The following is a 27,264-nucleotide window of genomic DNA, read 5'->3' as shown; positions in this document are numbered from 1 at the left end:
AGGTAAATTGTATACACAGACGACAAAAGCATTTCAGATCAAAACAACCTGCAAACTCACACGAGCAGCTCGGTCAGTAGTTATGAATCTGTACCTCATGCAAACAGAAGATGCTGCGCAGGATAAAAAGATGTAATTATCCCATCCCAGCTATTTATTATTCTATTTTCCTTCTCTCAAACTTGTAACAGTCTCTGTTTGTAAGACCTGCTATATTTTTTTTGTGTTTGGGGCAGAATTTCAAAAGCCCCCCTGGACTGACCGGAGTGGATTCAGATCACCTGGGTGCAGGGTGGGGTGACTGACTCCTGATCAGTGATAGCAGCTGGGGCATTCTCCTCCCAGCCAATCAGGGTGTGACGACGCCCTTTTGTGAAGGCTTAAGAGAGGTGGGTTAAGGTTCCCAGGTTGGGCTCACTCTCATTTTTAATATGTCCCTGACACAATGCAGCCCTCATCTGATTGATTGCCAGCCAGGAATTCTCATCTGTTTAGGCCCTTATTGAGATTTCTTTGATGGAAGTTTTCTTCTAGTGAGGGAAACTCACTGTTTAGTCTTCAGCCCAGTTAAGTGACCACAAAAGTCACCAGTCATCTAGGCTACCCGCATCAGGGCAATCCTTATATGTGCAAGTGTTGCCTGCCTTGCAAATAGCACGAGGAATACAGGTTTGTTTTGTGTTTGTTTATCTTTAGCTTATGTGGACTGAACCCTTGAACTGATTGGACATTCGAAAACCTGAGGTTTAAAAGAGATAGGTGATTAGAATTGTGAAATTTCTAGTGAGGTTAAGTGCATATCATTTTAGACAATAAAGTTAGTTGTTAAGCTGTGTAATGTGCTGCCTCTGTTACGTATCTTTGTCACATTTATAGGCCAATTAGAGTCCTCATCATACTGATTGATTTATTTTCATGTCAAGCACACAAAGTGCTCAGCCCTAATGGGTTGACACCAAATACAGTTTCAGTGGTCAAACAGTCTGTTGCACTTAATTTCATTACACAATTGCACATTATTTTTTGCAGCTCAGTCTTAAGATGTTCTGCTTTTTCTCCCAAGCCTGACAAAGAAAATCTGTGACAAAAAAAGGTTTTTAATTATCAACCCAAAGGATATCAGCATAAAGACGTCTTCATAGACGGGACAGCAAAACAAACAAATCTGATCTCATCAATTGTGGTACTGGTGCATGAAGAAGTTTGGGGACAATGATTTCCTCTTTTAAGTAATAAACTGACTCTTCACTGATCTCTATCCTTGTGCCTCCATAGAGATAACACTAGATGGAGCTGTTGACAAATGATTCCAGGTCACATCTCATCAGCGACAGCCAGCTTCTGGAGGACAGAGAGATCTTTTGGATTAAGAGACAATACAACCAATTACATCAATTCGTATTAGTGCAACAGAATAAGGAGCGCTTAGAGTTTGAATCAAATAGCTGCTAAATGTGTAATTAATTGGCTCCAACAGCGAATGTGCGCCACATGATTTCATTATTGGGGGTAATCAATTTGGGAGCAAGCCAGCTCATCAGGTCAATAAATGAAACTGACGGTTCAGTTTGTGAACAGCACAGGATGCAGCTGTTTCCATCCTGCTGATAGCCCCATTACATCTCTTTCAACCAGATGGATGAGCGCCAGCTCTGGCAGTCAGAGCAGCGCTGGGCTCACGCTGGCACTCTTATCTGTCTAACACAGAGATCTGACCTGAACTGTTTGGGTGGGAGAGCCATAATGTGGTCGAATAACCTATCAGGGAATTTACTGTGTTTTTGAATGTATTTTTCTCAAATGTAAAGTATGGCTTTCGATAAAAGTGCAAGTCAATGGGAAAGATATATGACAGTGCATGTCTGTAATACTGTAGTAATGAATGTAAATATAGTAAATAATGCGATACTATTATCAGTAGGCGATACTCTGTTTCCAGAGCTCTTCAGTTTCCTGCTCATATGCATTTCCACTGTGTCTCCACAGAGGGCGACACTGTGCTCCCCCTTCAATATAATGAGCCTGCTGAGAGTCTCAGTGCGTCTTCTAGGAATATGACTGTTTTTCACTGTCATATCAAACACGTGTTACATCCAGAGAGGTGGACTTGAGTCAAATAAATGACTTGAGACTCAACTTGGACCTGAAAGTAAAAGACTCTTGCCTCGACGTGACTTGGTATGTGATGAATTGAAACACTTGCTATTCATTTTGTGTTCATTTTACACATTCAGTTTAGTTTGTTAGAGCTTTTTTTAGTCTTGCTGTCAGCATTTCACTGTTTTTTTCTTTTCTTTTTCAGAAATAAAGCAATCAAAGATTATAATACAAACTTAATTCATTGTTTCACTTTTCTAGCAGGTTAGATTAAACCACATACTGAAAATGAGAATCTGAGAACTTGCTCATGAAAAGAAATGGTTTGAGCCCCGGGGGACCAAATGACTTGAGTCACATGTCTGTTTACATTTCATGACCTCAATGTTTTCACTGATGCTTACACTAAGTACCTGCTGTTACAGGCCTGTCTTATATGTTATTAATTGATAAAAAATGTACATTTTTCAATTTTATATAATTCTGACTATTTCCTTACTGTGACATAAATAATAAACATTTTGCCATATCACCGTTTAAAATCATTGGTTGTGTCAGCTACCAGTCAAATTGTATTTTACTTTTGAAAATGTTGAGTGAGATACATTATTTAGCACAATGACACATGCAATTCAATATAAACAGACTTGTGTTTTAATACAGACATTTCAGAGACAAACAGTCACACAAGACACAACTTATTGTTTATCAAATCCCATTAAACTTTATTTCATTGAGTATACATATTCTATTGCACATTTAACATCATGAAAATGACTCTTGATTGTAAAAATACACAGATATTGACATTTCATGTCTGACACCATCTGAATACTTCATGTAAGTATACCATTATGCAAAAGCTCACATTCTCAATGTGACGCAGGAGGCGAAGCAGCTTTTTTTTTTTTTTTTTACTGCAGAATCTACCCAACAACCAAACAACCATATATTTTTTTGTTTTTACATGTACTGCAGTCTATACAAAAATGAATCTATGTACACACGGATGATTTCATATGTACAGTGTTTGAAATGAACAAAATGCCTGGTCTATATACCAAAACACTGCTTGTGAGAGTGAACATTAAATTTATGTATGTTTGTTTCCATGTGCTGCAGGTGGAATATAAAGATCCAGTGATGAAATGTTGCATGCCATTAATAATATGTGGAATTCACACCATGCAACATTAAATACTGACAGTTATAATTTCAATAATATATCAAACTAACATAAAGTCATTGCACAAGACAAAATGTTTCTCGGTAATATGTTTACTCACATTTGCTGCATGAAATGTATATATTCAGTACTTAACCTTAAGCCACTTAACCTGGATACAACTTCTTCCTTGGCACACTGAGGACTGCAGTATATTTCTATGTCAAACATCGATGAATAATACGTTCGTATAAGGGAGTAAATTATAAAAATATGCATCTATAATTTGGGTGTTATATCTTTACAGGAGAGGTATTTTACTATATTCCAAAAAAAAACAAACTCCTTAAGCAGTATTTCCTTCAGCGAATCATACATTCACAATGGCTCCATAACAAAATAGTCTTTCATATCACCTGATTTATTCACGTTGTGCATTAAAACCATGACCACACGGACTCCATATTCTCCCCCTTGGCCTTTTTTTTGTTTAAACAAATGTTACATCATTCTAATCTCATAAACAGAATCAGTGTACTGCTCCTTTTCTTTCTACCTTTTGGTTAAATACACTTTTTGTCTTTAAATGCCTGACTAACTAGGAAGACCACTGTCTACAGGAATCTTAGGTTCTCTGAGAATACAAAAGGTTTATTTACATCTGTAGTGTGTCGAGCACTGATGTAAAGCAGTCCTGTGTTGTTATCAATAACGGGTTATGAGAGCAAACAAAGCATGTTTATGTTTTGTCTGTTTCCTTTACTTTACAAGAATATACAATAATACACTCAAAGTTTATATAACCATTAATATATAGAAAGTATTTAATATGTCTGGACTAGCATCCAATGATTAAAAATCTTTCCTTTGGTGTCAAGACTTAAACATTTTTGAAAGGGACCAATGAAAACAAACAAAGAACTAAGAAAAAGTGGCTACATAGCAATCCATGGCTCTCCTTCAGAGACTATAAGTACTTCACGCTGTTAATTGAAATTCAGTGTGAGCAGCAGATTGTTTAAAAATCACACCTGAAACAGAAATGCTCCGAGGGTGGAGTGAGAGGTGACGTTCACGTGGAAGGTCAAACACCGCCCGTCACAAACACAACTCTCCCAGCCTGGTCAAATAGATTGTTTATAAAATGGTTTGTCGTTGAAATGATCTGAATGGCTTGAATTCACATTCATCGTGTGTTTTATAAGCTCTACACTTGAACATGAAGGTCTAGCTGAGGTCTAGCATGTGGCTCCACTTGAACTTGCTGAGATGTGAAGAAGAGACAGAAGCGACAAGGAAAGTGACAAGTGAGGACTTGTGCAGGTGTACAATTTGATGAAAGGAGCTTTAACAACTTTATTCTATCCTCATTAACCTTTTATAAATCTAAAGTCTGCACAAATGATCTAATGTTCTTATGATCATATTGAGGAAATGTTTCATCCTCTCAGCTTTCCTGTACTCTAAGTGTGATTTCACAAATTAAGTACTCCCATCTTTCTGGTTGAGAGCACACACTTTAGTGTTTGAAAACCTTCAAACATCATTCTACATGCTTTCATTTCTAGTACCTATATTAAATGCTCAATGTCTGCTGATGTGCAGCATGTAATCCTGTCAGAAAGCTATCAGGATTTTGCCAGTACTTGAGGCAAATAGCAGTCTTGCCCACTGCAGGTTGAAGCTACTCAAGTTACTCCTTTCAGATGAATTACTCCTTCCACCCTCAGCGAGTTGAGCAGGTTGCCTGTCACCTATCACTAAAAACTAGATTAAAAGCAAATACAAGTAGAACCTGTTCAAACTCTTTCCTCTCTAATCTCCTTTACAGCTCACCCTGAAACTAGTTTAGAATGAAGTGAACTGGCTAACCTTCAACTGAAGAGTTTCTACCTACATAACCAAAGGTGTAAAGAAATCAAAAACTGGCAGTAGGCAGGATAGAGAGAATCAGGTCACAGTCAGGACACTTGAAGACAGGAGAGGTTCAACCTGGATAATATCAAATGATTGGACAATTTATGCCAAAATCCAGTCAGATCAAAATGACCGCTATGATACTAACACAACCGCTCATCCTCTGCCTCAGCAAGGTGAGGATGACATTTGTTCGTACTCTGGACACTTGAGAAGAGCAGGGTAGTGGGAGGAGTTCATCTGGAGTGAGGCCTCAGAGGAGATGGAGGAGGGACTGCGACCACGTCCTGCCCAGGCGTCTGGGTGGAGGAACTGGCCGGAGTAATCTGAGCAGTTGCTGAGGCGAGGCCGGTAGAAGCCCTGGTGGGGCCGGTACATTTCCTCTGCTGTGTAGCGCTTCATGAACAGGTACACTGACATGACACCTGCCGTCTGGGGAGGAGCAGAGGCCAAGAGACACAGAGTTTACTCTTTTTTGGTAACATCCTTAAACTTTACTTCTGTTTCCTTTACAGTCGCATGGTTAAAGAAAACAGTGTTTTAAATAGGAAAAAATGGCCAGATGAAAACTAGCCATATAGTATAGTGGCGCTGAGCTAGCAGTATAGCGGCGCAGCGCTGTTGTTCCACCGTCTGGGGAGAACCCTGGGACAGTTTATGTGCATTTTTCTAAAGAGGCAGAGGCCTTGATAAGAGAGAGTTACAACAACAGAAGTTCTGTTCAACTTGTTCAACTTCAATGGGATTGAATAAAGAATTTAAGTAATCAACTTGTGCAAAACAACATCATGCTGTGGACTGACTTGCACACCAGCTGCCACTGCTTCAAACTAAACACATAACCAACATACATATCTGTAGATTTCTGTAGGTGCATATGCCCTTATCTTATGCGATGCATGTGAGACTGTGCTTTATCTATATGGATTTTAGTTTTTCTTCTGTTTGTTTTTTCTTTCTGCTTTTTAAATGAGATCATTGCCAACATAAATTTACACAAGTCAGAATTTCACAGCAAAAGCATTTTCCATAATCTGGTATATGACTAACAGCATCAAAAGCAACTTGCAGACTTTCACTGCTTGGTTGAATGGCAGAGTCGACTATCCACAGAAGACACAATAAAAGATATACAATAAAGATATCAATCACAGATTGTCAGCCCTGAATTATTGTGTGTTAAGACTATATCACAGTGCACAATACAGTGACAGTTGTTCATGTCTGAAGGAAGGGATTTGAAGGGGAAGTGAGGATGCTTAACGATTCAAATACTTTATGTAAAACCTGTGAAACCTTTTGGGCAAGATACAAGGTTACATCATCCACGTATGTTGAGGTAAAGTTACCTCAGTGAGCAGGAATGAGATGGCAGCAAAGGCAAATGACCAGCCATATTTGTAGCTGAAGTAAGCCTCATTAGTTTTGGTTCTGTTCAACATTTCATCGTTAATGTTGGAGATGTACAACACCAGACCAACCACCAGAGACAGACCTGAGGTAGGCAGAGAGAGAGAATGAAGACACCAACTGACAGGAAAAGAAAAATTCTATTGACATCGACTTAAATGCACAAAATATATTCATAGTATATGCATGCAGTCACTCTTGGTCACACATTTACAGTGATAGTATGTTCACCATCACTCTCCTCTTAAATCGTAGTCACATCGATTTGATCCAAACCAATTCTATTACATAACTACGGATTGTAGAAATTAACAAACTACTTATTCCAGCCCAAGTTCACATTTTTTAAATGTTTGGTGATTTAAAAAGTTGGAAATTTTGTCAGTTAAGCTCAGTACCTGACAGGATGAAGAAGATTCCAGAGACGAAGGCCAGGATGGTGCGATGGGGTCGGATGTGGCCAATGTTACTGAGTACAAAACCAATGAACATGAAGAAGAGGCTGACCAGAGGGAAGGGTGTGGCAGAACGGATCATCTCTGGAAGAAGACAAGAAAAATCAGTTTGTTTTTGGACTGAACTCTATTTTTCTTTGTTTTGTGCATTTTCGTCAGTGACTCTTTGAAACTTCTAATGGAAGCTGTTCCCCCTAGAGCAGCAGCATGAGGTTTTCCACTGAGACTGGTCTTGCTCGTCAAGTCACTGTTTCATGGGTTTAATATATGGTGCCTTATTTATATTGAGATGGAGCTGGACCTCCCTACTGAGAGCATATGGTACAGTATCTCCCAGAAGTAAAGTCAGTCAGTGGTTCTTCTTTCTAGTTCCCCATTGTGTTTCCCATTACACAAAATGCTAAGTGAACCAGATGTCTAAGGCCATAACCTTAATGGAACTGGTAATTTAATTAGTGTGGTAAGGTTTGGGTTAGGTTGTAAACTTTCCTATTAAGATCTAGAGTATATGCCAGACAGTTAAAGTTTTCAGTATATTTCTTGTTAGAATTAAAGTCTGAAAAAAAATCAGGAAACTCTTCAGTTTAGAATGAAAAAGATCCAATGACAGCTGCTGCCAAGTTATTATATGTGCACTTCAGAGTTATAAGTAATGCATACAGTATGTTAACCTAATTTTACCAGTGTGCCTGGAGGTATACTTTCATTTATATCACAGCCATTGGGTAACTTACTATTTTCAGCAGTATCATTTTTGCAGGGAGGGATTTATTTCTCACATGTACACATCTTTCTCATTCAAGTTTCTGTCGCTTCTTCACCTCCACATCTTGACATAAATTCTCTTGTCTCTCACTTCTGTCTCTTGAAAGAATAGCCACCTCATTAGAACCTTTTTTGCACTCACAGAAAAAGTTGATGAGAAAATGGATGCATGAGTAAAGGGATAATTTCTCTCGACCTTGTCTTCTTCATCTAATGGGTTATGATAACCTTCAGAGAGGCTTGAAGCATTTATAGATGATCAACTAGTTTTCCTCTGTCTTACCGTCTTTGGGCTACAGACATGAGAGACATGAGCACTACAGTGGCTGTTCTGACAGACTCACTCTCTGTCGTCCTGACTGCTTGTCTGCACTCTACCAGTACTTATGTGTATCCATGCATGTTCACCCTGCAGGGGGTCTCTACAAAATGAAAATGGCACCCGTAAATATTTCATGCATACCCAGCTCTTATCTTGACTGGACAGTCCTTGGGGACTGAGCCAGGAATAGCACAAACCACACGATGACAGCTTAGTTCAGGGGTGTGGACTTGTCACACTTGTCATGTATGTGACGACTTCATACTTGGCATAACAAATCAAAAGAGGCTTATCATGCATTGCAGTCCCTGTTGATGCCAACAGTACAGGAGTCCATGGAAAGACATGTTCTCCCTCAGTGACACATGGTGTTACCAGACAGTTCTTTCACCTGTCAGAGATGAGGTTCACTGGGAGGGCGTAATGCATTAGAGGTCCAGACCATCCCAGCTCCACCCAGTGGACGTGGGAGGAGTGCTAATGCAACAACAATGACAAGACCTCTCACCTGGCTTTCCAGCTGTGAACACAGTCATTTTCTGTCATTTAAATTGGAACTTTGCAGATATTCAACCAGCTTGGCACACTATAATTTTGTCTGTATATGCAAATGTACAATGAAGATCTGCAAAAACATGTCATCTGGTGGATATAGGACTATCAGCTGCTTTGTAGGGCAATTGTCGTTCCGAATTTTGTAAGCCCGAATCCACGGCCACAGAGAGTGTAGTCAGATCAAGAGGTCCTGAAAAACATTTAGCGCCAATTTCAAAAATATTTGTGTCCTTCTACTGCATAGCCAGCTCATTTTTAGTCAAGGGCCATTATTCCAGTGCAAATAGAATAATATTTAACTATTTGGTATTTCAGTACAAGTGTTCAAATTCAAATTAAACACCGGTGGGCGTTAACACATTCACCAAACTGAAGCATAATTATAATTATAATAAATTATAATATATAATAGTAAACAGTTACTTACTCAGGACACTAACAGTGGACTCAGAGGTCATCTGGACGGTGGTGGGCATCACGTACTCTATGGTAAAACATCTGCCTTTCTCCTCCCCTGGAAAAAAAATGACAGGGAAATACATATATTCAATAAGATATCACATAAATTTTGAAGGAAACAGGGTTCAGCACAGCTGGTTAAGCTGTTAATTAGACCATTGTGACAGACAAAGTCAAACACAGAGGCATGTACAGTAAGCTAGCACACTATGTCCCACAGACTCCATGATGATGATGATATCTATCCTGGCACAATGTTTGACTGTGCATCACAAACATCAAGTTTTCTTTTATCATGTCCTTGAATTAGTTAACTTTGTGTCATGGTACGAATTTCATCTGATAAACCATTAAATGTCAATTAAAAACAATCTAAAAGCAAGTTGCAAATCAGCATGTTATCAACAGCTTGTTTCATTTACACACACAGTTTCTGCTGTCAGTATTTGTAAGAGGAAAACCCAGCATTCCATTTTCGCACCTTCCCCTTTTATCACTCTGACACATACAGTACAAAGTCTGGCACCAAAACACACTGACACACAAATACACACTCTTGCAACTGATGTCCTCATCAACACTTCATTAACCCCACACACAGCTTAAGGTGTTGGTGTAGGTGTTTTGCAGTTCTGTATACGTATTTAACTTTCATCATGAATATTCTGTGTTGATAACAATGCTGAAGGTTTAGTTAAGGTCAGGCCTAAAATACAGTTTAAGTATCAAACATTAAATGCTGCTATTGAGCATTACAATGATGCACTTAGTACATTCATCATTCTAACGGTACATACTTGAAATGATGGAGTATATAAAGAGGGAAATATATAATGATTGCCAGTTAGATAGAGAGATAGAGATTAGAAGATAGTTTATGAACATGCTTCTTATCATATTAAGTAAATATAAGGGTCAGTTCGGTATATTGCAGCCCACCTCTAGTCATGTCTTTGTCTTGTTCATTCAGTTGAATGTTTGAGCCTCACTGTGTAGAATGATGTACGTGCAGACTCTGACACCAGAATAATGTTTTAACATTCATTCCTCATTTTCTCTGTGCTATCAAAAATGGGATTTTAAGAAGCAGGAACCATCAGAGAATCTGTAATGGAGATGTAAAGGGTACGGAGGCAATCATGAAAATGTCAATTCCATCATTTTTGCTTTTGATTTTGCTTTTGGCATAAAGTCAGCATTTAGCAACTTACTACAGAAACAGATATTCTCACAGGGAAGGAAAGGTCTCTGGAGTTCCCCTCCCCAGGAACACTGAAAACAAAACATTGTTTGAATGTGTGGATAGCTTACTTAATACAGGACTGTAAAGTTTTTTCTCCTTGTTTTGTTGTTTGTTTTTACATCTACAGAATGGCAACTGTAACTCTCAGGCCATTCAATTGTAACTGCAAAAAAGCAAAATAACACAGCAGACTTCATGCCCCATTTCCAGTCAGTCTTCAAGGACACCTATCTGGGAAAAGGTCAAAATAACTAAAAGATTATGCAAATGTGACTTAAACGATGGTGGCTAACAGCTACCATCAAAATTCCAAGAATGATAGACCTTGCTTACAATAAAAATATTACAACTAGTCCTTCTATAAGCCACATAAGCAGCCCAGTGCCCTATATTGAAGATGATCTACAACACTCACAATAACAAAGTGTCAGCACTGGTTGTATTGGTAGAGATCCCCTACATGTGCTCATGCTGGAACCAAACACCCGTTGAACTGGAACCAACATCAATAGCAGCTCAAACACCACACAACCTTGTTCACGTTCTGTGGCGTAACAATATACTGTGACTGTGTGCACTAATTGTTTCTGGGTCAAACCTGAACAGTTAAGTGGGCAATAAGGCCACTCAATTGCCCCTAAAACAGACACTGGACCATTAGTCCATTTATACTGTAGCAATGTCCTGTGACGTGACAAGAGAACATCTGTTACCTAATCACAACTAGATTGCCTATTTATGTACTGTGACTGAATGATTAACCCTGAAAGAGGACAGGGCAGGGCACAGAGGTTAATGGAACAATTCAACAGTAAAAAAAAAAAAAAAAAAGAAAAAGTAAACAGCCCAATGTAATGAACGAAAACTCTGTCCATTTTATTTCCAACTTTCTAAAAAGGCCAAACAGAAATATAATTGTAAAAAAAGACAACATACATACATTTTTTGTTTGCACATCAACAGTACACATGAATAATATGACATATTGATGCAGTTTACTGTTGCCACTACCAGAGGAAGCAAAGGGTAAGAGCAAAAGTTGATACCTGGTTTACTCTGAGGCAACACTTGTCTGGAGAGTTGTTTCTCTAAGAAAAGAATAAAATCTAACCGTTAGTGTTGCTTTTCCCAATCACGACCTCCAAGCATGCCTTTGTGATGTCGGAGCTGGGGGGAACAATGTAGGCCAAAAGGTGTTTGAGCATGCACTGTGGAAAGACTTACACCCGCTATATCTAGTACTTTTTCTTTCATGATGATAGCTATGGTGGAAAAGAGATGCAGGTCAAAAAGAAGGAGAAAGCAGTCACAAAAGCAGTCCAAGAACTGAGGGTATTCTGCATCAATCCAAGGTGCCTCTGGTGACACAGAATGGAAGTCAGCCACTGGGTAAGTCATGTGGAAAGACATCTAGCAAAACCAATCTTTCAACTGGAATGAAAACACTTTAAAGGATGCACCCTATGATAAAGTGTGGAAATCAAACATGACAGTAATCAAAATCGTCCTAGAGCTAGACAGAGGTTACGGCAGAGTTAAAATGTTCATGCTCAGATATCCAAACACCAAGCAAAGACTAGGTCATCTTTACTTTCTGCAGTCTCGAGGTTCATTGGGAGGAAAGAGAGGAAACAAATGCAGGTGACTGTGCAAGTGCAACACACATTATAGAGGAAACTAGACAAAAAAATCCAGATTCACCAAAGCTTTAAGTGAACAGCACAGGCTTAAGCAATGCTGACATTAATCTAAACATATGTTAAAACTTCAATGTCTTTCATTTTATCAGTTGCAGAGATAGTGGTGCTGCTGAACTCATACATAGTTCACCAATCACCTAAATCATATTTCTACATACATATACATAAAATCCTTTAAAGAAGGCAATACAATTTTGCATGCAATGCTTTTTATGTAGAACAGCTGGTTAAACATTCAACAATGATGTTAACCAGACATTTGTTTGTGCCAGGAGTTCTTGCACACCTTTCTTACTGAACCACTGTTATGTAAACAGGAATCCTGGTGCATCTGGCCTTTTATTTTGCATCTTATCCTTCAATCTCTGTTCACAACAGGCTGACTGTGAAGCTGACTTAATGGATAATTTCCTGACTGAAATACAATACACTTGGTTTGAGGACTGAGAGATAGAAATGCTTCATCTATATGTTTTAGAATTTGTAATAACTTACCAGCCAAGAAGCAAACCCTCCAGAGGCCCGAGTGGAGGGACATGCGTATCTCGGTGCTCTGGTTTAGGGGAAGGATGACACCCTCCTCCAGGTAGAGCCAGTAGTCGGTGCTTACGGCGATCCCCAACAGGCCCAGGGCGCAAACAGCGAACACGCTGCTCAGCAACGTCAGCGCCTTCCTGCCACATAGGCTCATACCACAGCCTCAACAGCAGGGGGGCGCCGCCGGCAGAAAGGAAAGCTGGGAGTGGAAAAGAGATTTAAAAAAAAAAAAACTTTAACAAAGTCATAGGTTTATAAGGTTATAAGCAAGTTATAATAAAAACCACCCTGAGACAGGATCAAACTGTCCCTGAGGGAAAATATGGGAAAAAATAAGTTAGAATAAGAAAACAACATTTCCAAAAAAGTTGCCGGACCTTCTTGTTTTTGAGGACACCAGATGTAAATGCTGTCCCCTGAAGGAAAAGCTAAAGGGAAGATACATATGTACTCTACTGAGCAGTGTCGGTGAAGTTACAAGCAACCAATTACTTCAAACTGGAAGAAGTTGAGCAACAGCAAAGCTATCCCCACCGAGAAATCTAGGCGTTAGCATATATATAGCATGCTACAATTTATCTGAGTAATTGGAAAATAATGGCAGTAATGAATACTTAAAGCTGCTATAAGTGATGTATTTTGTATATATCAAAATAAGGGTTAAATAGCTCTATATTCCAACAGTAGTCAGTGTTACAGTGTTTGATCTCCCTGTTTATGCAGTAAAAGAGAAAAGAAATGTTCTGGCCCACTTGCCCACTTTATCCAATAAGAGCAGAGGCATCCATAAAGAAGCGGTCCTGTCTGCTCATGAGCAGAGAGCAGGATATGTCTGGCGATTACAGCTGTGCATTCATGTGCCAATGTTGGAGGAGGGAGGGGATTTCTGACTGCAAAACAGACAGGGAGTTAGCTGAAATGATGACACCACTGAACTTCTAGTGCTGCAGCTAGCACTTATTTTCATTGTAGATTAATTAATCAACTATTTTCACTGATGATAAATCAATACTTTTCTCAATCAATCAGTTGTCAAAATGGTTGTCAGCTAATCAACTTATCAGTTAATTGTTGCAGTTCAATGTTGCTCATTAAACCCAAGTACTAGCGAGTCATACTTTTCATGAAAATAATGTGAAACCATCATCTTGTAGCTGAGAAATGGCATTGCTTGTATATGAAGCAAATCAACTTGATCTAAGGATCTTCTTGATTCCAGCAGGGTAACTTAAACCACTGTCTTGCCTAGTGACAGTAACTGCTCTCACAGCAAGTAAGACTAACTATTTAAACCAGTTAATCAATTCAAACCAGATGTTTCTTTTGTTTTAGTTATTCATGTTGTTTTAATATTGATATAATTAATACATGATTATGTAATTAATGGTTTTGGGGAGGTAGATAGTGTGTCGAAAGGTTTATTGTTTCATCTTCATTCAAGTTTATAGGAGATCTTCCACAGCTGCGGCTGAATAAATAACAGGAGATGAATCCAATCAGACATGAGCTGGGAATGAATGGAAAGTAATACATGGGAATATGATATAATAGATAGCTTTAACAGAAGACTCTCTTCCTCTTACTTGAGAAAGAAATTTCCCTCTACTCCAAATCTCTCATTAGAATTTGAATAACCACATTGTGCAGGGCCAGTGGCTTAGTGGGCCATGTCTGGAAAAAAAAACATTATGTAAAGTTTTTCATTTGACTGCCCTCGTGTTGCCTCCAGCCCCCCTCAAAAAGCTGCAGTAAGACTCACACCACTGATAATGCTCAAAAGAGAATTATGAGACCCTCCTTTATTTTCTGCTATAACCACGCATGACTCCTTATATCTGATATAAATCCACATCTGTTCTGCTGCATGTCATGATGCAGAATCAGCCTTGCAGATGGTGTGCAGTATGTGACAGCATATGAATTTGTGTGTTCGTCACACAAAACGATGGATCTGTTCGTATGGTAGCTGATGCCCACATTTGCCGGAAGCTGGAGCACTGGGGGTTGCTTGGCATGGGCTACGTGTTGAAAGGAATTGATTTTACATAATGAGTTCTCAGTTGGTTGCCACATTGAGCACCCACTGGGGGGCTGGAAAGATTGAGCGAATGTGTGAAAGGATTTTGAACTTTTCATAAGACTCATGGCATTTATTTCTCTCCATGGATCAACTTCTTGTATCATGAAGTAAAGCTTCAGTAGAACAGGGTAAGGAGATCGCCACACTGGCAACTGGGAGTGCAGAACCAGCATCTCAACAGTGGGGCGGCAACCAAAGATTACTTTCATCGTTGATTAGTCTTTCAGTTATTTTCATGAATAATTAGGCCACAAAATGTAATCAAAATAAATAAATAAATAATGTTGATCACTTTGTTCCAGAGCCTTAAGCAACATCTTCAAAATGTCTTCTATTGTCCAACCAACAGTTCCGTTATGCAAGACTCTAAATGACAAAGAAAAGCAGCAGTAAACATGTTGAAATTTACAGCTGCATTAATTCTTGCATTCTCACATTTGGTCAAAAACAACTGAATATTATCGAAGGCAGGACAAGACAAATTAATTGACATATTTCATCTGAATTTGTGCTCAATGTACAAATCCTGTGCAGGATGACAGTACGCTCCAGATCTCATCCCTCTTATGGCTGTAAAGCCAGTCGCCCTATTTCCTCGATACATGGGGTAATAAATCCTTGATGACTATTGTTGTAAGTCCAGCACGCACTGTTAATAACATTTGTATGCTCGACAAATGCAGGCAGTCTCTTCTGTTGTTTCTTTTTATCTTCTTCCTATGTCCCTGTTTAGTAAAATCCATGTTTCAGAAGTTCACATTTGTCTTTTTCTTTTTAACTGGGAGCAATATTTTTCTAACATTTGACAAGAGAATCTTACATTTTCTAAATTGCATTTCTAAGATATGTGAGTGTAACAACATCCACTCACACAAAGAGAAAAAATGTGACTTTTAAAAAAGGCAGTAAAAAAAAGAACACAATATCCAATTGTGACTATTTTTTGTGTTATAAATAAATGTGTTTCTCTTTTTTGCCTTCAAACTATGAACCACATGTCAGCATATTACTCCGGGAAGAGTGACGGTGATTGGAAGCAGTTGGGATGCATGCATAAGCAATCAGAGATCACTAAAGCACAAAGGGCTGGTGCTAATAAGAGCGGAGAATCATTAACCCTCACCTGTTCTTGGCCATGATGCAATTGGTGAGCATTCATTTACAATTTACAATTTTATTTGTAATTTATTTGTCACTGAAAAGGACAAATGGTGGTTGTACTCTTCAAGAACTTATAAAAATAGACAAGGATGCTGTAATGATGATGACAACGCTAAAATCAGCCACAAGGTTCATCATATACACAACCACAAATCCATCTTTGATGATAAGAAACGTGGTTTTGCTGTGACATACGGTACAGTACCTTTAGAACTGTTCACACCATTGTCAGGTTTTCCATGTAGATCTATATCTATTACAGGCCAATATAGTGTTAAGCCAGCAAAGTCTGTCTATTTGCAAGCACTGCTTCCCATGATAACAAGAAGATGCTGAATACAACTGTAGATGTTCACATTTGGACAGCATTTTCTGTAGCGTTTTCAGTAATATAAGCAACCTGCTTAAAAAAAAGCTGGAGGCACTTATTCCAGCAGACATAATCAAGGTTAGCAGCTTGTGCCAGCAACAGGGTTTTAACAAACAACTCACTGCCTGCATTAGGAAAGAGTAACATTTACACAATCAGAGAGACCCCTGCATGAGCCAACTAAACATGTGTGGGTGCTCTTGCGAGAACGCCTCGTAACATGTTAGCATATATAAAATAGCACTGAGCTCATTAATCCAACGATAATGGGTAATGCCAATAATTAGGCACACGAATAAACAGCACCAACTAAATTACAGGTAAAAATGATGTGAAAACAAAAAGCCAAACATTTGAATTGACAACCATCGAACTGCCAGAGACACACACGCACACACACATGCATATGCGTGCGTGCATGCACACACACAGTGTCATCACATTCAGTTCTTGATGAATACTAAAAATTCCACTCCATGTTCTGGTCTCTGAAGGATTATAAATGGTGACTGATCTCAGCTGAGAAAAAAGGCTTTACTTTTAGCCTGTTAGCCACTGCAACCAACAAAAAAGCCTTGTAGTCCCTTTTTGTCTGTAAAGAGACACACAAAACCTTCTGCATAACATCAGCATTTCCTTTTAAAAACCTGTTTGAACCTGTTTTAAGACTGAAGTCCACTCCTGCCTAATCATGGGGGTTAATTAAGCAGAAGCTTTGCAATTGTTACAGTCACCCAAAAATGTTTTTCATTGTAACCAAAATGACACGTTACACGTTCAACCGTTAATGTGATACTGATCAGAGCCACTAGGGGTCGAGTGGCTATGCTGGCGTCAAGTCAGGCAGATGCACAACACTGCAAGAGTAAAGGGCACGTCATCGCCAAAAGTAGGGCAGTCCTCTTCCGTCTACTTTGTTAACATGCGCCTAACCTCCTGTCAGCCTTAATTTAAACAGCTCACTGCCAAAAATACCACACTTTCCGAGACCAATTGGAAATTCAGTGGAAAGACAAAGAGATGTGTCTGTGTCTCCAAAGAACAGAGACACAGATGTCTCCATTCTTTTCTACATTTGTAGCGTATAATAACACCCACACCTCCACAACAAACCACATTTGGATGAGAAAACACCTCACCCTTGATATAACATTATTTTTTAGGTTATATGTTTTCTGAAAGTGACAAAATTAAATACATCTGTTATAGAATATTATCATTGACTTATGTATGTAATGTAGTGAGCATCTTTCTTTACCACTGATGGTTAAAATGCAAAGTTAAACAATACATCACAAGCTCAAGTGTTTCAACAGAGAAACGCCTGCAGTTAACAAAAACTTAAAATTGAAGCAAACTTCATGTTTATTTGGGTTAGGATGATTGTTCAACTCACTGTTGTCTGAAAATTAAAATGATTTTTTTTTTTCAAAAACATAACAAATACTATTTTCAATAACTATGATCCTCTATAGTAGAGCTCTAAAACTGTTTTTCAGCTAAAATAGTTGACTATCTCCCATGACTGTGTTAAAAAACAAAACAAGTGACAGTCTAATTTGAATTTGAGCATTTGTTTGTCTCTGTCGAGGGTTTGTCCACATCACAGCGTGGATCTTTTCTTGGCATGCTTACTGACCCAGCTACTGTGGCCGGGAGAGAGAGTGGCTGTGAGTGCAGTCCCTCTGCTGCCTCCGATGTGGACAGGCGACTAACACTGCGGGAGTTAGTTGCTGGCGGTTGATGCTGGCTGGAGAAGCCTGAGGACAATAGCAGTCCAGTGCACAAGCGAGGAGGTATGTCATCAAGCCACAGATCCAGCTGGGATCTGCTTGCACAGCTTAAGTAAGACATGCATGACACTGCACACGCACGCCTATAATACGCGCGTACATATTCATACACATAATACACTCACTGACCCACAAACTGTCCACGGCCACTCTGTTGTCCTCACTTAATACATCAGGAGTGTTACAGAGGGAGTGTGTCACTGATGTTACAAAGAATTATACATTTCTCTGTCTTTTGAATGTCCAAAATGTCCTCCAGTGTTTAATGCAAAGTTAGATTAAAAAGACTGATGCAAAATACACCTCATATTGGCTTAGAAAGGCTAAATGACCCCAGGCCTTACAAAGTAGATGAGTGATGAAGTGTTTGTTTAATGGCATGTTCAAACACAATGTCACAGGTTAAACAATAAAAGTAAAATAACATACACACCAACAAACCCTCTTTTGGGTAGTTGGGAAGAAAATATATTAGACCTTTTAGCAGCTATTTACTCAACATGTTCTTATCCATTGCCAATGGCTCTAGGAATTACATATATGACCATTGGAGAGTACCGGCAACAGGATCTTCCTTTTCACCATAACTTCTCTGTTTATGATTATGGGTGGGGTTAAAATAAGTAACTTAAGTCATGTATCGGACATGTTTTATAACTCGGTTACATAACTTAAGTTCATAATGTATGACATTAAGAACATGTGTAAGTTACGGTGATGTTAACCGGTTGTGAAACAGTCTTAGTATATAAGTGTCAATATCGGCTATTTCTGTTTTAGTTATTACAGTTATTCTTAATGCCTGTCATTAGGCTGAATTTATGTTACTCTGCTCTGCTGGAACTTCCACTATGTGAGTCTAATTAGTAACTTCTCACAGATGACAATTTGTTTCCATATGCTCTCGTCCATAAGCCGTTGTCTTTGAGCTCTTCTGGTCTCCAGAAGGGAGCTAACAAGTAAGATTATTTCTGTGTCACATTCCCACCTCTACCTTAAAACCACTGGATTAGGGTTAGAAAAAATCAGTCAACTGGTGGTTAGTGGTGGTGGTAACAGTTGAACCAGCTGATCCAATGTAGGAAGTGTTCTCTTCCATCACCATAAAGACTCTGGAGCAGCCTGCAGCAAAGCACAATACATCTCTCGTTGTGTAATGTCAGATCATCTTAATTGGATGGGGCAGCTCTGGATATAGCCCAAGACATTCAAGCTGTTCCAAAGGCACTTCCCTTATGTCTTTTAGCATATGGTTTTGGCTTTAAGCTATTATCCCCTGTGTAATAATTCGTACAGTATCATGATCAGAGTACGTAAGCAGAGCGTGTCAGTCAGCTTGTTCGTCGTGTTGAATGTATTCTAATGATCATTGATATAATAGTAAAGATAAACTATGAAAGGCTGAACAAAGACTACATATCTTCACTTTCACTTTTGCTGTACCAAAACCTTACTTGTCCTGATCTGCATATTCCATGTTGAAATATTTGTAATAAAGATAATAATAACTTGAATGACTTAAACATGAACGACTGGAGCTCTGTTTAATCAAAGAAAATCCAAAGGATCGGTTCAGTAGAGATCTCTAAAAGGGGTGACGGTCCATTGACAGCAGCACAAAAAAAAAAAACAGTGACCCACAGCAAAATTCACTAACATCTATTTTTTCCTTTGTTTGTTGTGAAATCAAGTCTCCCATTTGTGAGTGCTTGACTAGGCCCTGTCGCCAGGCAACACTATACAGAGGAGGCCTATGAATTAGTCAAGCATGAACGGACTGATGAGCGAGTCCCAAAACAGGGCTTCATATCCAGTAGTGCAGGAGAAATGACATAGAAGCACAAATACATCACAGAAGATTACAGGACAAAACATATAGTGAGCAGATATTTGTGTGCAGATTACAGACGTGGATCCATTAAAAGGGAAGTGGAAGCTATTCATGGTCAATGAAATGTGACTGAATTACAAGCTTCCGTGTTCTCGTTATGTACACGCAACTCTACTGTACAGCTACATCATTAGTCCACATCTGTGTGAAAATCCTGTAGGATTTAATGACTACCAGAGTCTGTGCAAAGCCACAGTATTATATATATATTACCAACCTAAATGAGACTTAGATCACTGTCATACTTTACGGTATTTAAAATCAAAGCACCATAGCGCACGCTGTTTATGTTTTTAAAGATACTCCCAGCAGGATGTTCCTGAGAGCGTGAGTGATCGCTGAAACAATTGAGGTGCAGCCAAGAGAGTAGGTTGATGCTACGGGGAATGCTTTTTTTCTGAGTTTAACAAATGTGTGTTATCGTGCAACATGCTTCATATACAGACTAAGAAAAGTAAGTAAAGTGAATACATGGTTAAGAAAAGATAACAAAACACTAACCCACTGCTATTATTGATAAAACTTAGATGCTTCTGGACATCTGATTTCCTGACTTAACTCTGTCTGTCTTTTAAATCAATATTCTCTTCACACCATCATGACATGAAAATAACAACAACAACAAACTAAACAGAACCAGCAGGAATGTATTGTTACTAACGAAACCTAACAATGATCTGACATTAAAAGAAATATTGCATTAAATCATATTGCAAAAGCTTTTTGTCATAGTTGACTGACTAACCAGCCATAACAACAACTGAGGTGTATTTATTACTGTAACCCTGCATCTTAGTGTGGTAGAATCCTCCAGTCTTTCTATTGGCAATAAGCAGGTTATAATTTGTCTATATAGACACCAACAACCCAACTTTTCTTTGGTGGGTAACAACACTGCTACATTGTGCACATTTATACATTTACGCACTCATACCTTTCCGCCCTAAAACGAGGGCAGGTAGGAACCAACATTTGCTCCAGCAAGGAGACGTGAAATGCAACCTAAATGTTACAAATCTAAATATACAAATGAAATAATAGTTGAAGTGCTAAAAACGATAATGAAATAATGATTGTATTGTATTCAACTGCAACTCAATTATGCAAGTCCCACTGAAATGTTTATGATCTACAACAGTATACTGTTTCGCTTCATTAACAACACAATCAGATTCACAAACGAAAGTCCATTACACATTGAGGACATTGAGCATGTTCTTGTTTTTAAATGTGGAATCTGTAGCAGACATTCTTTTATTAATGATGACCTGCAGCTGTGTTTGCTTGTTGGCTGGAGTGACAAATTGGTTAACTGTGAAGTGTGGTGTTGCTGAGTTAACAAGACACAATGGTGGAGGAAAAATGGAGGGAGACTGCAAAATTTTAATGATGGGACACACGAACAGGGTTCGTAAAGTCTTTTTTTTTAAATAGTGGGTGCATCCTTGAAGCTTTGAAAATGTGCCCATTATGACTGGCCTGTAAAACTGCATGACAATTTGCATACCAGAGATGAAAAATACAAAAATTTACTGACCGAAAACCAGGGGTTAAATATGTGGTTCAAGACAGAACGATTCTGCATGAAACTGAGAGCGATGCTTGCACACATTTTAATGATCCAGCAGGAGTCGAGACAGCTGACTTTCATCAAAACCTAGGGCTGCACAGTTAATCTGAGTATTATCGAAATCGCCATGTCACCAAATCGCAGAAGCTGTAATTTCTTGATGAAAGTATAATGTTTGGCAAAACAGCATGACGGCCTAAAAATCCTGATTTCCAGATGAAAGAAAACATGTTTGTTTGTTTAGAGACCCCCAAAAATGTCATACTATCGGATGTTAATGGTGCTTTTTCAGTCAAATTAAAAATTGTGATGCAAAAGATGATCATTCCCAATAATCATGAATCATATCGCAATGCACTGTGGTGTTCTTTTTTATTACATTGTGTACCCCTAATCGAAACTTTACATTTTTTTTCTGGACTCCATCCATAAAAATCGAATGAATGATCTATTCTTTTTTTAAAGAAGAAAACATTACAAATCTAACTTTAGAAAGATTGAATTGAAATGCAAGAAACCCATCTTTAAACCACAGTCTGAATGATTAAGGTGGACAACCTTTCATTTAAACGTCTGTTTCTCTGCAACAAGTAGCTTTTTGTCCAGAGAAGGTGTAAGCAGCCAACGTGCAGCCTGCATTGTACAGTGGCTACAAAACATTTCTCCTCTGCAGTTAGAGAAAAATAATCCCCTGCAGCCCACGCCATCCCCGTCCAAATGTGTGTTTATAACAGTATTTGTCTGGCTCACTGGCACACTGAGAACTGGATGTCAGCCAAGTAGGCATGTGGGCTGCCTAGTGCTAAAAAACACATTCCAGGTTAATGAGGAAGTTTTGGTAAGGAATTTGAATCTCAACATTTGAGACCTTTTTACTTTAAGGTAACTTTTTCTTTTTCTAATCAGTGCCGCTGTAGTAAATGTATAAGAGATGTAGTGAGACTCTCAGTCACTGATCAGAAATCGCAGATCTTCCAGAAAGAGCAAAATCTCATGACAGCATCAATTTTGATACAAGAAATCGAGCTGACGACTGTGAATTCCTGTTGTTTTGTCGATAATTTTCAGGATATTGAAAGTTAATCAACTATAAATCGGTGTGTCAGTCAGCCTATTTGTTGGCTCGATCCTCCGTAAAGTAACCAGAGCCAGTCCTTGGCTTCCGCTCAGATCTCTGTCCGCGGTGCTGAACCAGCCGCACGCGGTCCTGCGCTGAACTGACCGACACCTGGTCCATTAAACGCGGCGTTAAACACGAGTGTGACGGAAGTGAACTCATCCAGTTTGAGAATAAAAAGTAGACGTAATCTCCAGCTCGTTTCATTTGAGGCTGCATGTATCTTCTTCTCTCTTTCCGTTTTCTTTCATCCCCCCTCCGAAAAAAAAAAAAACCAAAAACAAATAGCTGTGCCATTCCCTTGTTTTCTCCTCTGGAGTTGGACACCATTTTAAGAGCGTTTAAATAAGAGTCGGGTCGATGTTTCCGTGCCTCTAAACTTGGACACACGCGGCGTTTCTGTGATGAAGGGTTTGTAAGAAGCGAAAGAACAACAGAGGAAAATGGGGGGAAAAGGCAAATGTTTGAATGTCACCTGCGTGTCTAATGTGGAGTTATTCTGGGCAGCGAGGTGTCAGGGAGGAAGTTCACTCGACTCCGCGCGTAGAAGTGTGGGTAAAGTGGGTGAATGTGTGCTCTTCTCACATCTTTAATATTCACAACAACAAGCCTGGGCGGTTTAAGATATATACACAACACGGCAGGTGTGGGGAAAAAAAAAAAAAAAAAAAAGCAACAACAACACACAGCAAACAACGCGCTCCGTGGCGTCCGCGAAACGTTTCTCCTCGCAAAATGCCGAAAACAAAACGAAAACCTTAACGCACACAAAGACAAAAACACAAACGGGAGCGTTAATTACCTTCACCACAAAGCCTCGTTGACGAACGCGCTGTTTCCTCCTCCTCCTCTGTCGTTGCTCCTCTCGTTAGTCGCGGCTCAGTCGGTCGCTCCGTGCTGCGCGGCGAGCTGCTGAGTGGCGCACGGGACCCGCGGCTGTGGCTCGCGCACCGCTACTACCCGAGCCAGCACGGAGCGAGCGGCACGTGGCGCCCAACTCTGCGCTCCACCTCTCTCCAGGTGAGGGCAGGGCGGACAGGGGAGGCGCTGCTGCCAGCGTGTGATGCGCTAAACTACGAGCTGGTGGTTCAGACCAAATATGCCATGGTTTATGCACGTCTCCAGTTTAGAAAGCCATTTGTTAGTTATTATTTTATTTTCTGCGAATCAAACACTGAATGGATTTGAGACGATTGTGCGTTATGCGTTCCCTGACAGCTGCATGGACTTGTGTTCATGCCCAAACTAATTCATATGTATGAGTTGTGTGCTTATGTAACATGCAACCTTTTAATTGCCAGGGTTTCTTTTTTTCTAAAATAGAAAAAGAAAGAAAAGAAATTAAAAGAGCTTCAGTCAGAAGACACAACATAATGAGGGCTGACACCAGCTTCAGTTGTTGTTTTTTTCTTCTTCTTCTTCTTCACATTTGTATCCTTTGTATCAGGCTCCCCACTGAGACACAAATTGTGGTCATGGTTTCGAAAACTAAAAGAAATATTCTGCCAAACAGCAGAGCCGACAGCAGAGTCATTTCAGTGGCTGAGTGGAGTCATTTCTGTGTAACATCTGGTTCATACTTCACGTGGACTCAGATGTGTTATAGTCTCTCACTGACTGGACAAATTGAGGATGAAGCCTCTCCATTCATCAAACCACTCGATTTGTGTTGAAGAGGACAGTTTTGTAAAAGCATTATAGAGCGTCTGAGCTGCCGACAGACTGAATTCAGCACAAACCCTCTCTGAGCATACAGGCATTCATTCATTCATTCATTTAGAAGCATCTTGTGAATCCCATGTGTGTTCGACAAACCACCACATCTTGTTCCTGACTATAATCACAGGCAGGAATGAATGAAGAGGCCGTCATCAGCTTGGCTCAGACTCTTTCGCATAACCGCTAAATGACCTCATCAGACAGGAAAGATGCTGACCTCATCAGGACCTTTGTCATCCCATTTTGTGCCACTTATTCACTTGGAAGCTTATTTCTGTATCATCATTGTATGCTGCTGAAGCAAACATATCCTCTCTTCTGTTTTCTCCTCTGCTCTGACAATCGAACATCAGAGCCAGCAGCAAAATGCAGGCTCTTCCAAGCTGAACAGCTAAGGTGAACTTTCTTGGCATCCTTCAGGTGTTTGGGAAATACTGAACACTTGCTGACCAGAGCAAGGTGAAGCAAAGTTTTCTTAAAGGAGAGCTTTTATACTTTTTAACTTTTTTTTTTTTTTACTTTCCCTCAGTGCATTACATAGATTCTTGTGCATCTTGAAAGTTAAAAGGCTTGAAGTTCTCACCATCAGATGCTCCACTCTCCTGTCTTAATTCTGTGACTTGTTGATATCACACCACTGCACATCATCATGTCACACAATTATTCATAGCGTAACAGTTAGTTTGGCCCATAAGAATTGTATAGCTGATGTGTTTTTTGGAGTTCTAAAAGCATGTAAACCGTTTCTAGGAGTTACTCCTAATAAAAGAATGAACCTGAAAATAAGCATGATATGTCGTTCCTTGTCCTTCAAAGGCTTTGAAAGTTAATCAGCATGATTTGCACATGGCAATGAACTATGTACAGAAGAATGTATGTCTCATAGGTTCTTCATACTGATCTTCAACTGATCTTCTCAGAGACAGGAGAGGAGAGCATTTGTAGCTTTCTGCTGCAAATTAAGGGCAAAAGCCACATGCAGAATTTCTTTCTTTACATAACCCAAACATAAAACACTCATCCAGCTTCTTTAATACACCCAGACTAAGTCGTTATTTGCAAAGATACCAATGTGCATCAAACTGTTATGATAAAGCATCTGTTTTACTTAAGGGCATAGCAGTCGTAGAAGAAAAAACATATATATGACCTGGCTCTGGTAGTTTAACAACAGCAGAAGTTATGCTGTGTTTGTGTGTGTGTGTGTGTGTGTGTGTGTGGAGGGAGAATAATAGAGAAAGCAGTGGACTGAAACACATTTAGGTGTTATAGCGGCTATCACACCAGCTGGTTCCACAGTAAACATACTGCAGGGCTTTTCTCCTATCACATGGCAGCCATGCATCGTCTGAAAACACGTGAAAGGACGGCCGTCTGGAAGGATTTCCTTATGCATAATTCCCTCATTTGACTTTCAAGATCAGGAGAGCAAGGACAGAAAACTTTTGTAATACAGGCTCCATAAACCCCAACGTGCTGTAAAACCTTACAAGTCTTTCACATTGCTCTCAGCCACCATTTAGGACACTGGCCTCCTGCCAAAAAGGAATAATTACAGGCCCTCATTTGAAAAAACATCACTAAGATGGATGAAAGCTATCAAGTGAAGAGTCTGAGGAGATGTACAGTGGCTGGAGTTTTGTGCCAAACAAGATGGAGGAGAGTCCGAAACAGAGGAGAGGTCAAGGTTGGAGATAATAAGTGGAAAACTTTTCAGTGATCAATACAATAATGGGGACCAGCGGCAAGAACTGCATGCTATTTTTAGTTTTTTAACCTGGCTTTGTTCTTTGTGGGGCTGGACAGAATGTCTTTTAAACATTTTTTATCTTTATTTTTATTTTATTTTCTTTGAGTATTTTTTTCTCATGATCTATTACTGAAATGAGCAAACCATTTCTAAATTCTGTCTGGACAGCAGAAAAGCAAAGATGCTGCTGTATGAGAAAAAATAAGGATGTACCTCACATTGTAATCTATACCATAGGGAAGGACTGCAATTGTTACATCTGCAGCTTCTGTTCCGTGAAGAGAATGCATCTGTTTGCTTGAGCTAAAACACTGCTTTGTTGTGACAGGCAGTCAGTAAGCCAACCATTTTAGCACCCAATAACTCAGCAAAGCCCTTAAATTGACTCCACATATTTCCTCCGCATGCATAAAGCAAAGCCCCAGGTGTGCATTCAGCCCCATTCAACTGAAGTGTACCAGCGATCTGTCAGTGTCAGTCAAGCCTTAGACAGGACCTGCTGCTGATGCTTCTCAGTCCAAGTAAACCCTGATGACACCTGACAGCAGTGAGCGCTACACTATTGTCTCCCATCACTAACATCCCCCCCCACCCCCCGCTGAGCACCAGGACTCCAGCTCAGCCATCCAGCTGATGAAGAAACCTGGAACACACAGACACAAAATCGACCCACCGCCCCCACATAAGCTCACACCTTTGCGCATGCACAGGAGAACACACTTGTTCATGCCCCCATACATCAGTGTGCATAATCGTATTAAAGCATTCAAACACCCATGCTATGAAAACTGGTCTGATAGGCTTATGTCTCACAGGTGCAAAGTGTTGTTTTGTCAGCACGCCAGGCATAATACTCCAGTGAGGGGCGATACACACATGAGCACACAGCATGTAAACAGAAGCGTTGGAATCAAGGGGAGACTCAGCGTCCTTAGTTCAACTTGTGTGTGTCACAAAAAGGAGAAAAAGTTGAGGATGTTTCTGACAGACCAGTGGCTGATATACAGCACTGTAGCCAAATGAAAACAAAGCAATTTCTTAGTTTCAGGTTTGGTCCGTCACATTATCAGATTTTCACTACAAGACTATTTATGATAATGATATCATCATGAAATCCACCCGAACTGTGGGTTAAATCGCTCACGTCTGTGGTCTCTGATGACACCATTTTGTGTGGAAGCACTTAAC

The 27,264-nt window shown here is 39.6% G+C and overlaps 1 protein-coding gene and 1 long non-coding RNA gene across 4 annotated transcripts; one reads left to right on the top strand and one right to left on the bottom strand.

The window, feature by feature from the left end:
• The first annotated feature begins 423 nt into the window (after nt 1–423).
• On the top strand, nt 424–2,639 carry LOC119022989. 3 transcript variants are annotated; one of them, XR_005076139.1, is made up of 3 exons: nt 424–669; nt 1,987–2,178; nt 2,362–2,639. It is a non-coding gene; the product is annotated as an uncharacterized LOC119022989 (long non-coding RNA). The 3 variants fall into 3 exon arrangements; XR_005076138.1 differs by having other exon boundaries at nt 2,359–2,639; XR_005076137.1 differs by having other exon boundaries at nt 2,303–2,639.
• A 156-nt stretch (nt 2,640–2,795) lies between these two features.
• Nucleotides 2,796–23,751, bottom strand: LOC119010225 (voltage-dependent calcium channel gamma-5 subunit). Its single transcript, XM_037082612.1, has 6 exons — nt 23,410–23,751; nt 12,584–12,824; nt 9,114–9,200; nt 6,988–7,128; nt 6,529–6,674; nt 2,796–5,611 (listed from the first exon to the last, which is right to left on the bottom strand). Exons 2-6 carry the CDS (start codon nt 12,777–12,779, stop codon nt 5,348–5,350), a joined length of 834 nt encoding a protein of 277 aa, XP_036938507.1. The 5' UTR covers nt 12,780–12,824; nt 23,410–23,751; the 3' UTR covers nt 2,796–5,347.
• Nucleotides 23,752–27,264: the final 3,513 nt, after the last annotated feature.

Source organism: Acanthopagrus latus, chromosome 1 (genome assembly GCF_904848185.1).
Source record: "Acanthopagrus latus isolate v.2019 chromosome 1, fAcaLat1.1, whole genome shotgun sequence".
Taxonomy (NCBI): Eukaryota; Metazoa; Chordata; class Actinopteri; order Spariformes; family Sparidae; genus Acanthopagrus; species Acanthopagrus latus.
This window is presented reverse-complemented; position numbering and strand designations above follow the sequence as displayed.

What these genes read in the sequence shown, in the direction of transcription:
- LOC119010225 (XM_037082612.1), bottom strand. Translation starts at nt 12,779, where the DNA reads ATGAGCCTATGTGGCAGGAAGGCGCTGACGTTGCTGAGCAGCGTGTTC. An exon ending in GTCCACTGTTAGTGTCCTGA is followed by an intron (nt 7,129 to 9,113) that starts GTAAGTAACTGT and finishes GTCTTCTTCCAG; the next exon opens with AGATGATCCGTTCTGCCACA. An exon ending in AATCTTCTTCATCCTGTCAG is followed by an intron (nt 6,675 to 6,987) that starts GTACTGAGCTTA and finishes TGCCTACCTCAG; the next exon opens with GTCTGTCTCTGGTGGTTGGT.